We start from the raw sequence: 12,495 nt of genomic DNA, 5'->3' as shown, positions 1-12,495 counted from the left end.
AAGATCGAATGAATGAATGTTAATTATAAATTTAAAGTTAAAAACTCCATATTTTTATCTGCTTTTCCAATGAAGTTCAAGGCAGCTAACAATTACATAAAATACATTAGCAACCCCAGATTAAAAATCAATAAAACCCCACATATAAAATCAATAAAAAATATTTAAATATAAGCAGCCAGATTTGACTTATCTTTTCTAAAAAGATAATACTTATGTGCCCTCTTTCAGAGTATAATTTTGCAAAACCTTTTTAAAATATAATACGGACTGGAGTTATGCAGGGGTTTTTGAGATAGAGAGAACATTCTAAGTTGGGCTTGGAAGGCTATAGGTAACCAGTATAAATTTTTCAAGATTGGGTTACATGATCACAGAAATGAGACTCCATAGTTCACAATCTAAGATGATGCCCAGACTATGTACATGGTGACTGATTTTTCCAAGAGAACTCATCTAGGACTAGTTGCAAATGGAAATCTAAAGATAAGCACTTTTTGACTCTCAAAACTTCAGTTTTAGATAGGCTGAATGTTAACATTTCATTACAGTCAAATAAATCAGGAAAATGTGCAGAATAAATTCAATGTCCACACAATTTTGAGTAAGGAAATGTATTCTTTTAAAAGAGCAACTCCACAGTGTTGTAACAGGATATAATTTAAAACGGGTCCCCCGACACGGACCCGTGTTTCGCCGCGAGGCTGTGTCGGGAGGGACAAACAGTACTTTATTTTTTTCTACAGAGTAAAACGGAAATATTACAAAGCAGAAAATCAAAAGGTGGACAACAAAGGAAATGGCGTCGGCATAACTAAAGATCTAAAAACTACAAAACTAAAAGTCAATGCTCTAGCATATCTAAAAATAGCACAAACAGAGACTGGTGCCTATATAACCTCAGTGATACTTAAAGATATTTGAACAAGAGCATTTTTAACAAGGAATTCATAGCAGTAATTATCTTACACCAAAAAATTCAGCAGTCAGTTCTGACAGATGGGCGTAGGAAAAGATTGGTTGCCGATTTTTTCGTGCCAAATTGTTTAAATAACCACTTTTTTCATGGACGCGTCGCAATCCCAGTGACACTGAATGTGAAACCGGTCACAGGAATAAATTTAACTTTATCTTTTTAAACATGTTAAGTTTGTTAGTATTGCTGTTTAAATATTCTTTATTTTTTCTGCGGTCTGTCTTTTTTGCTTTCGCTTTTGTTTTATGTTTGTTTACCTTTTTCTTTCATTTTCGCTTCACGGCTACATTCTTTCTCCAGTAGAGTCTTGACTCTGCTGGTTGCCTGGCGATTTTCCGTTGGGGATTTCGCCCTGATCAACCAATCATCTAGGTAAGAGCGTACGAGGATTCCTTCCTTCCTCAGTGTTGCCGCCACCACCACTATGATCTTTGTGAATGTCCGGGGTGCTGTGGCTAACCCGAAGGGAAATGCCCGGAACTGGTAGTGACTGTCCAGAATTTTGAAGCGAAGGAAGCGCTGATGTTCCTGGTGGATCGGAATGTGTAGGTAGGCTTCCGACAGATCTAGGGATGTTAGGAACTCTCCCGGTTGTATCACCCTTATTACAGAGTGTAGGGTTTCCATGCGGAAGTGGGGGATCCTCAGGTGGCGGTTGACCAACTTGAGGTCCAGGATGGGCCTGAACGTTCCCTCTTTCTTGGGGACGATAAAATAAATGGGAGTAGTGTCCAGTATTTATTTGTTGTGGAGGCACTGGGGTTATGGCCTCCAGGGCCAGTAATCTGGTCAGAGTAGCCTCCACTGCCATCCTCTTGGAGGGGTCGTGACAGGGGATTCCACGAACTCATCCTGAGGGGTTCAGAGGAAGTCCAGGTAGTATCCCTCTCAAATGATGGTTAGGACCCACTTGTCCGAAGTTCTCTCGACCCATCTTTGGTAGAATAGGGCAAGTCTGCTCCCTATGGCTTCTTCCTTTGGACGGGTCGGTAGAATCTCATTGTGGGGTGCGGTTGGGGCCAGGGCCCGAGCTGGTTCCCCTTTTGCTGTGCTTGTTCCGAAAGGACTGGTTCCTGCCTGTAGGGTGAGGTGCTTGATAAGTGTTTCTGTATGGATTGAAGCACTGTGAAGTTCTGCCCCTGGACGATCGGGGGAAGGGTCGCTGGTTTTTCTTATTCCTGTCCTCCGGTAGTCGCGGCAATGGGGACTCGCCCCATTTGTTAGCCAGTTCCTCTAGTTTGCTGCCGAACAGGAGGGATCCTTTGAAGGGCATCCTTGTGAATCGCGTTTTGGAAGATGCGTTGGCTGACCAGCTTCGGAGCCAGAGTTGCCTCCTGGCTGCCACAGCTGATGACACTCCTCTGGCCGCTGTGCGCACCAGATCGGAAGCAGCATCCGCAAGGAATGATACTGCGGGTTCCATGGCTTCCCCAGGGGGTGTTGCTCCTGGTCTGTGATAGGCAGGCATGTGTCACCACGGTGCAGCAGGCCGCTATTTGTAGGGACATAGCGGCGACGTCAAAGGACTGTTTTAAGGATGGATTCCAGACGTCGGTCATGAGCATCTTTGAGCGCTGCACCTCCCTCCACTGGGATAGTAGTGTGCTAGAGGAATTGGGATCTAAGAAAAATCCAGGCAGCCAATTACAGCATCTCTCACATCTTCAGAGTGCTTCCACTATTATTTGGCAGAGGTCAAGAAACCTTTTGTATGACACTTCAAAACCAATCAACTGGTGTCCTCAGCCTTTGAGAAGCATATTGACGGCACTGAGGCAATGGGAAGATACTGGAATCCACCACCACCAAAACTATGAACAAAAAATTCTCATTTCTAGTATTCTGCTAACCTCCTTTTTCTAGACTATAGTTTTAATAGGGAAATTAGGCAGTCATTTTAAACTGATGAATTTTTCCTACAAGTAATCAGTAAGATGAACAGAGTTTGAGAGATGCTACAACTGGCCATCTTATTTTGTGTCCAAAACACTTTTAAATGGTAATTTAATTATTTCTTTATTAAAGCAATTTGCTGGAAAGAAAGAAGGTACAACTGCTTCAATAATTTCTTCAAGACAAAATCTGAAAAGGCTTATGTACCATATTTAGTATTGTTCTGGCTCAATAAAAACTTCCCAAGTTTACTCATCCAGACAGCTAACTTTCCTCCAAATCAGTCTCCAAAACAAAGATCTTTTAAGTATGAATCATTTATTGCATAGATAATTTTTCTATTACTCACAATTGTTGGATTCAATGTAGCCTCAGGCGAAGATCTTTGCGGCTGGAAACAGGCAGGAGAGGGAGGAACAGGAGTTTCTTGGGATGCGGGGTAAGAAGACGAGGGTTTGAAGCTGATTAGTCTTTTAGGATTAAAGCGGTAGGAGGAATGTAAAAAAGCTGTTCGTGTAACAGAGGTTACAGGCACGTGTGTCTTCTACATGGCGTGGCTGAGACTGGCCCACAGTCTTGGAAAGTGATTACAGGAAAAGTCCCCACAGGCTGGGGCTAGGGGCGAGATCCAACGGTAGCGAGCCTAGGATCCATGTGACACAGGAGGGGACATGAAGAGCAGTCCCTTCAGCCAATAAGGCACCTGAGAAGACCCAAGTTAGATTGAGAAGGCATGCAGACCCTTTCCCAATGGGAGGTACAGAGGGGAGGGGGCTTCTGTTAAAGGCAAACTCCCTTTAAAGGCAAGGCTCCCAGACTTTTGTCCTGGGTTACAGAAAATGTCATGAGTTCTCAGGAGGGAGGGGCTGTAGTAAACACAGGTGGGATGCAATGTATACAGACACAAACATGTACCCTTTACTGGGGACAGAACAAGTATATATATCACATGAAGTGTTCCTACATAGGGCTTTGTATATTCATCTGCTCAAGATAAGAGTCCAAATAAAACAAACAGCCCTGGATCAGAGGAGATATGGCAGCTGTGATACATCTTTATAGCGTGGACAAGAACAGCTAAGCAGACTAAGTGGGCCACAGATATTACTTTGAACTGGAAAATATCCTTACATAAGTTGTTCTGAATACCTACATCAAAGTTATTAAGTGCGAATGCCAGCTCGCCCCTCCACCCTGCTGCTGAGCAGAGTTTCTTCTGAGGCTGTGGCTTGAGCAGCATTCGAGATGCCTGTGACTGCTTGCTGAAGCTGTTTGTAGATCAGGTCTCTGTTGGCTTTATAAGCTGCTACATCAGGGTGCTGCAGACAGGCCTGAGAAGCTGTGTAAAGTATAGGAATGTTCTTCTGCAGAATTCCTCGGGCTGCAGCCATCTGATCACGATGACCCACATCTTTCAGCTCCTTTAATAGATATATACAGAAACAGTTCCTTAGTACACTATACACAAAAACACTTTACAACTTTTATTTTTACACACACTTTTATATCAGCCACAAAGAAATAGCCGCTTCTATCTGCAGCAAACACTATTTACATGCACACTATGCCCCTGTCACCGTTAAATATTTAATTATAAAGATAAAATAATCACAAACTAAATATGAGATTGGGAAAAGGTTTATTCCATGGAGTATACATTTCCAAAGGATGTTCTTTACCTCCAGCAGTTTACTTTTTAAAAGGACTGAATGCATTTACCAAGAACTTCTGTGCACATTTGTGTGTGCTGTGTGCACGGGGAGGAGGAAGAAGCTGTGAGGGATGTGCGTGTATCAGGAAGGAGACAATGTTTGCAAATGGGTCATTTTGTACATAGTAGGGGCTGTGAGGTGTATATTTCTTCCAACCACCAGTGGAAGAAGTGTTGTGTTGATGTGGGGCAAAAATGTACATCTTACATGTGCTGCAACTACTAGGGGCTTTTGCTGTCACTTTATCCACATTTAGCCACCTTAAAGATCAGATACAATCACCCCTAGATTCTGCTCTTCTTTCAAGCTTAGAATTTCACCTTCAATACTGTACCTCACTTGTATTCTTGTGACCTAAATGCATAACTGCATTTTTTTTTTTAGCATTAAGTTTAGGCCTCCAGACCCTATACCACTCCTCAAATTTTGCTAGATCCCTCCTCATGTTTTCCACATCTTCTGGCAATGATGTCACATTCCTTCCAATATGTCACATGAAAATTCTGAAAAGAATCTGTCCAAGGACCACTCCACGAGGCACAACCCCCCTCCTCAGAGTGAAAGCCATTTACCAATACCCTTTGTCACCTCTCAATCAGCCGGTTTCTAACCCAGTCAGGCACTTTAGGTTCCATACCAAGGACGCTCAATTTAAGTCGCCTATGCAGAACCATATCAAGGCCTTACTGAAATCATTCAACTCTCTGGTCATCCAATCAAGGAAATTAATCAGATTCATCCGACAAGATCTACCTCTGGCTAAACCGTGCTAACGTGGATCTTGCAATCCATTGCATTTCAAAAACCGCATTAACCTCAGTTTTAGCAGCAATTCCATAACTTGCCCACCAGAGGTCAGACTAATCAGCCTGTAGTTCCCATCCTTCTTACTTCCACTTTTATGAATACGAACCACAACTGCCTGACCCCAGTCCTCTAGAATTACTCCCAACTCTAAAGCATCAAAAAGGTCAGCCGGTGGAGCTGCCAGGACTTCTCTAAGTTCCCTTAGTACCCCTGGATGAATCCTATTGGTCCCATCATCTTATCTACTTTAAATGTATTAGGGCCTCAAACACTTCTGAAAATCGATGGAGGTTTAGCCTCACTTCCAATCTTATTTGTGTTTTATGTGGTCCTACACCTGGCCCTTCCAAAGTGAACAAATATCTGTTAAACAATGTCACTTTTCCCTCAGACTCTACATATTCCTCCCTGGTCACCTGTGAGTCTTGCATTTCATTCTATCATAACATATCTAAAAAAAAAAGTCATCCACTTGTTTTACCACATTTGCTGTTTTTATTTCCATTTCAATTTTTGCATTCTTGACTACTTTCTCAGTTTTGCTTATCTTTTCCAGATACCATCACTTGTCTTCCTTTTTCTGCGATCTCTTGTAGGTTATGAACGGCAGTCTTTTCTCTCACCTTTTCAGCTACTTTAGAAAATTATATTGGCCTTTTTCCTCTTTCCTTTATTTACTTTCCTAACAAAAAGGTTAGTTGCCATTATATTTCCTTTAGTTTTGCCCACTTTTCTACTTCCCCTAGATTTTCCCATCCAGCTAATGATACTTTGAAGTACTTCAAAGTTAGCTTTGCTGACGTCTAGGACCCTCGCCTTGAAATAAACCTTCATCTCTTCCACTCTAATACTAAAGCTTACCATACAGTGGACACGATCTCAGATCATTCACTACATCAGAGATACTGGCCCCATTGGAAAGTATCTCTCAAATTTAACAAATGCCACTTTTTTTGGACTGAAACAGTGTAACCATCCTTTATATTTTCTTCAGAAAGTCTTCATCTTTGATTATATGAGCTTAAGCATGTTGAATCTGTGTTCAGGTATCAGCAAGTGTGATACACCAGGTCGTGCAAATTGTTTAGTTTTTAGCTATATATTTCATTTTTATTTGTATTTATGTAAATTGTATTATTCTCTAACCCACGATACAGTAATAAAATGGCGATTTAAATCAAATTAAATTCCTCTCTGCCAGTGTGGGGCAAGAGCAGCAGAATTCCAAAATACATCCAATCTGTCAACTGGCTGGCCATATATACAGGCACAAAATCTTGTATAGAAATTTCACTCTATCCATGGATTATATCAAAATCTTTCGTTTGACTTGAGGGGATTTCATAGCTTTTCTGTGGAGAAGATTCTTATGATCCGGGCATGTCTACATCAGGTCTCTGAGATACAGATTTGTTTTAGTCTTTGTGGTAAAAAAAAAAAGCAGCCCCATTACCTATCCAAGATGAGGGTTGAGGAAGAGGGAAGGAAAGAAAGAATATATCTACATCACAGTTAGAGAGTATATTATGAGGAGGATCAAGATCACCAGGTGCAGGCTACACACCGAAGGAGCCATAAATGAACGTGTTAGTCTCTGGGGCTGGTTCACACTCTGGTTAGCTCTTACAGTCTCTTCCTTTCCCAGAGTCCTAGTCCTTTGTTGGTTTGGGGAAGTGTGGGGGGGGGGGGGGGGGGGGGGGGAGGAAAATATCCTCCAGAGCCTGAAGTAACAGGAGTGCCTTTGTACTCTTCCCTGGGAGCGGTACAGAGTTTCCTTCCCCACTGTGGGTGTTGAGGTAGTGTGACACTGAAAGGAGAGGATCACCTTGCTGGTGGCTGAAAGGAATCAGTAAGTTTTTGCTTAAAAGTATTGGGGCAAAGTTAACTATTTGGGAATATTATTTAGTGTGTTTGTACCTTTAATAGTCAGAAAGGCAGTGAATAAACAAGTTAGACTGTTTGTATTTTTAGTCAGTCAATAAGGTAGGTAGTGTGTTTATTTTTAAAAGTCTACAGAACTGAGTGTTCTCCAGACTTTTAAAGAACTGAGTGTTTGTATTTAATACTAACAGAGTGCTTGTAGTGAAAAAAAAAAAAAAACCAACCCAAAAAGTAGCCAGAAGCTAGAAATAAGCTAGGAGCAGTGTATACCTAAGTAAAAAAGTTGAATAGTTCAGCTCAGTTATTCACCTTGGAAAGGTGTTGAGGTAGTGTGATTGGGTTTGAATAGGGACCAACATTTGTTAATCAAAAGAGCAGTGAGTCACTCAGGCTGACTAACTGGTTAGACTGGATTTCCCAGCCCGCCCACCCCTAGGCTCATCCCTTAATTTATAGGCAGGTGCCACTTTCACAAAAAAAAACCAAAAAAACACATCAACAAAAACTTTATTGAGAATTCGATCAGACCCTGGTAGGCCACTACCAGACACATAGTGAATTCACTATTTTATTTATTTATTTAAAGTCTTTTATATACCGAAGATCATGTACAAGTACATATCGCTTCGGTTACAGATAACCAGCACTGGAATTACTATAGACATGGGTGTATAAGGAAGAAAAAACATCTAACAAAACAATGCAATAAATATTGAACAAGGACGTTAGACACATTCCTACTCCCATAGCAACCTAAAACTTAACTAGGAACTGATCAAAACTGAGATGAAGGCAGCAGTCCAGCAGCAAGAGGGGGGCTTCCCAGTCTTTTGCATCGGGTGTCACATGTATGATTTTTTACCCACCGGTGAGAAGTTGTACATGTGCATGCGATGCAAAGAGCTCCTGGCTCTCAGAGAACGAGTCCGATCTCTGGAGGCTAGAGTGGCAGACCTGGAGGAGCTAAGGCAGACAGAGAGGTATATAGATGAGACCTTCAGGGACATACTAGTCAAGTCCCAACTTCAGACTGGCAGCCCTGGTGCTGCCTTGGAGGAAGAAGGTCTCATGATGGGAGAGCACCAACCAGGTGCAGCAGGAAAGGATCCTGTAGCAAGGACCTGCTCTCTAGGTGATGCATTGTCCTTTCGCACTGAGGATATCTCCCCAAGGCCCTCTGCCCAGGAGGGAAGGGTTAGGTCGGCCGTCATAGTTGGTGATTCGATTATTAGGAATGTAGATAGCTGGGTGGCTGGTGGGCGTGAGGATCGCCTGGTAACATTGCCTACCTGGTGCGAAGGTGGCAGACCTCACGCGTCACCTAGATAGGATTTTAGACAGTGCTGGGGAGGAGCTGGCTGTCGTGGTACATGTGGGCACCAACGACATAGGAAAATGTGGGAGGGAGGTTCTGGAAGCCAAATTTAGGCTCTTCAGTAGAAAGCTTAAATCCAGAACCTCCAGGGTAGCATTCTCTGAAATGTTCCCTGTTCCAGGCGCAGGTCAGAGGCAGGCAGAGCTCTGGAGTCTCAATGCGTGGTTGAGACGATGGTGCAAGGAAGAGGGATTCACTTTTGTTAGGAACTGGGAACCTTTTGGGGAAGTGGGAGTCTCTTCCGAAGGGATGGGCTCCACCTTAACCAGGGTGGAACCAGACTACTGGCCCAAACCTTTAAAAATGAGATAGAGCAGCTTTTAAACTAGAACAAAGGGGAAAGCCGACAGTCACTCAGCAGCGCATGGTTCGGAGAGAGGTATCTTTAAAAGATACTAATGATGCATTAGAATTAGGGCATCCCGACAGTGAGGTTCCAATAATTAGAAAAGTAGTCCAATTGCCTGTAACTAAAAACTCACATGAGCTAAAAAAATTAACTTATCCCTATCAATTAAAAAGCAGAATGAAAATACAAACAAAAAACAAACTTTGAAATGTTTGTAAGCTAATGCCAGAAGTCTAAGTAGTAAGATGGGAGAATTAGAAATGTATAGCAGTGAATGATGACAGACTTAATTGGCATCTCGGAGACATGGTGGAAAGAGGATAACCAATGGGACAGTGCTATACCGGGGTACAAATTATATCGCAATGACAGAGAGGAGCACTCGGGAGGAGGTGTGGCGCTTTATGTCCAGGATGGCATAGAGTCCAACAGGATAAACATCCTGCATGAGACTAAATACAAAATTGAATCTTTATGGGTAGAAATCCCTTGTATGCTGGGGAAGACTATAGTGATAGGGGTATACTACCGTCCACCTGGTCAAGATGGTGAGACAGACAGTGAAATGCTAAGAGAAAAGAGTGCATGGGGATAACTGGGGTAACTTGTTGGTGTGGCAGTTGCTACCCTTAAACAACAGTATCAAGGTTTAATGCAAGTCCATCATTGCTCTCTGCTTCAATGGCAGTGAGTGAAAAAGAGGGGAACTGGATTCAGATAGCAACCAAGTGCCCCAACTTTTACAGTATGGGGTACAAATAAACATGACGGTAACTAGCTGCTGCTGCAATGCTTACAACCTTAATCACTAAGCCTGATACTTTTGATGCACCTCCAACATCGCTCTCTGCTTTCATGGCAACGGTTAAGGGAAACTGGATCCTTTTCTGCGTCATTTCTATGTTTCTATGTATCTGCCAACCAATTCTTTAGTCATAGCAGCAGCCTGACCACTATCACCAAAGCCACCCCCTTCTGCCAGAAGTGCGGACCAAGTCACAGCCGCAACTGCCAAAATGGCGGCTGTTGGTTCCATCACTGCCCTAGAATTTAAACCAGACTCAGACTTCCTGAGAGAGAGTGAGTGAGCCACCTCATTGTCACCACTTCAAGGCCTGCTTAAGGATAGCCTCAGTTCTATCCTGCGCATCCTCCAGTACCTCTTCCCCTTCTACAGGAATACTCACCTCATGGGCGGCAGGAGCGCATCCATTTTCAGAAGGTGCAACTGCTCTCTCACAGCCAGATCCAGGGAGTACAGCGCTTCAGAGGCTCACCCTGCTTTAAGATTAGCTTCCGGGGCATCCCATTCAAGATCAGTTCTTGAATAGCATCCATAATGCTTTACGCAAAGAAACCAAAATGGGATTCTTCTTTGGCTCAGACATGGAATCAGGACCCCGCACCCTCCAGCATCTTCAATGTCTGGGAGATCAGAGCTGGTAACTCATCTCTATGAAAGAAATGCAGCCCTGATCTATACGGTTTCAGCCCTGGAGGAATAGCCCCATCTCCAGGGAGTAAGGATCGCCTTAGTCAACCGTGCCATCTGGGTCACTATTAGGTTGATCCATAGCAGATCTAGACACACTCAGATGACTCTTACCCGCGCATCAGGCATGCGGGGATCCGCAACCTGCGATCCTGAACTTTTAGGTTTGGCCAGGGCTGCCGACTGCATCTGAAGAAAGGACTGCAGTCCTTGAAAATATTCTACCCAAGAAGAAAAAGCAGAATGATCCATACCAAAACCAGGAGGTGTCTGTCCTGCACTCACTGAGTTGCCTTCCCCTGCTTATGAACTAGACAAGGGAGCCCCAAACCAGGCAAAACCTCTGGCAGTTCCCCCTCTGTCCCATTCCCGAATCATGCTGGGAAGGGCCGGGCTCAGCAAAATTAGACAACTCTCCCTGAGCCTCCAAACAGCACCGACACAAGTTAGAGTGTATGCCAGGATGTGATGCAAGCAGCACAAGGAGTAAGGTACTTAGGCTTCTTTGCTACCAGCACCATAGATACACAATTGTCAGATGCTCCCAAAAGCATCTGACAATTGTGTGCCCAGTTGCTCAAGCAAGCTTGGACAGTGCGCTCAGAAATCAAGTTCTGTCCAATAAGTACACACTACAGACACCCAAATCATAGGTGCCCAATACGCAGTGCAGGAAGGTGCCCGTGCCCACCCGAGCACCCACTCACAAACAGACATCAAGACACACTTTCGTGGCAGACTTCTGTGTAGAAAAGCACGCGAACGCCACCACAGCCTATCACACGTCGTCTAAGCGAAGCCTAGCCAAAAAGGCTGCTCAACTCATCAAGCTCCCAAAGGAGATGGGAACGGGCGTCTGTTCGGCGCATGGAGCTCGGAGACCAGAAGGGAATGGAGTCCCTAAAATTAACTCTCTTCTTCTTCTTTTTATATATTTATACCTGAGCTCGGCCCGTCCCGGCCGAGTACAGAGTGTCTCAGCTGCAGGGGGGGGGGGGGGGGGGGGGGAGAGCAAAGGCTTTCACCACCATGCTCTGCTTCCTGGACCTGCTAGCCTCGGCTGTTTCTCTCTACAGATAAATCCATGCCAGAAAACCAACTACGGGATGAAGGCACTCTACTGAGGGAAGGACCATAAGGTTTCACCACAGGAGAGCAGGGCGAATTTCTTCTCTCCTAAAATTTAAATTTTTTTTTTTTTAAAGCAATCCCCAGTAGGGAGATGCATGTCCACCATCTGCTGGAAACTGAAAATACTGGTGGGGGCTGTCGTCAGTGCAGGGGTATATATACCGTGATGTCAGCTTTCTTCCATCTCCATCTGCTGGTAGAGGTACACAACCCACTGGTGTGGATTAACCTGTCAGAATGCTAAGAAAGATGTAGGAGCACAGGAAAGCCAATAATTAATTTCCCTTGCCAAGCATACTGGGACAAATTCTACAATATCCTGCAACTTCAGCTCCTCCAAAGAATGACCATAATCCCAGGACTTCCAGCAGTTCAATAAACCACTGCAGACTCAGGCCTGGCATACAGACAATAAGTCAGCTTTCAACACACAAACTGACCATATTCCTGTTATAGGTATTCATTTATGGCAGCCTCAAGTATAGAATTTTTTCTGAAGAAAAGTACTACAGGCACAAAACAAATGTTAACACACTTGTTTTAATATATATTAAATGTACAAATCAAAATACATGAACATGCTTATGTTTTAACTGTACTGCTGTCTTTTAGCTGTCATTATGTTGAGCTTATCCACTTCTGTTTAAGGCTTTTACTGTATTCCCAAATCCTGCTCAGTGCCAGCATTTCTAAGTTTCACAATACCTTCTTCCACCTACAAAGATCAAAATAAGAAGCATCATCTTAAAATCTTTGCATCAACACTGGACAAAAACATTATAAAACTTTTCAAAGAATTCCAACTGAATGTAGGCCTAAAATGAAGTCTATACATTAACATACATCATGTTACAGTTTGCAAAGCAGACATGATACCAG

At 43.4% G+C, this 12,495-nt stretch overlaps 1 protein-coding gene across 1 annotated transcript in view; it reads right to left on the bottom strand.

The window, feature by feature from the left end:
* CTNNA1 (catenin alpha 1) overlaps window positions 1–12,495 on the bottom strand; it is a 332,156-nt gene that overhangs the window by 173,626 nt on the left and 146,035 nt on the right. Inside the window, 2 exon segments of the mRNA XM_029583454.1 lie at window positions 4,023–4,092; window positions 4,094–4,290. Of these exon segments, the coding sequence (XP_029439314.1) occupies window positions 4,023–4,092; window positions 4,094–4,290 (267 nt within the window).

The sequence above is a fragment of the Rhinatrema bivittatum genome, chromosome 18 (assembly GCF_901001135.1).
Source record: "Rhinatrema bivittatum chromosome 18, aRhiBiv1.1, whole genome shotgun sequence".
Classification (NCBI taxonomy): domain Eukaryota; kingdom Metazoa; phylum Chordata; class Amphibia; order Gymnophiona; family Rhinatrematidae; genus Rhinatrema; species Rhinatrema bivittatum.
The sequence above is the reverse complement of the archived record's forward strand: the minus strand, read 5'-3'. Positions and strand labels throughout refer to the sequence as shown.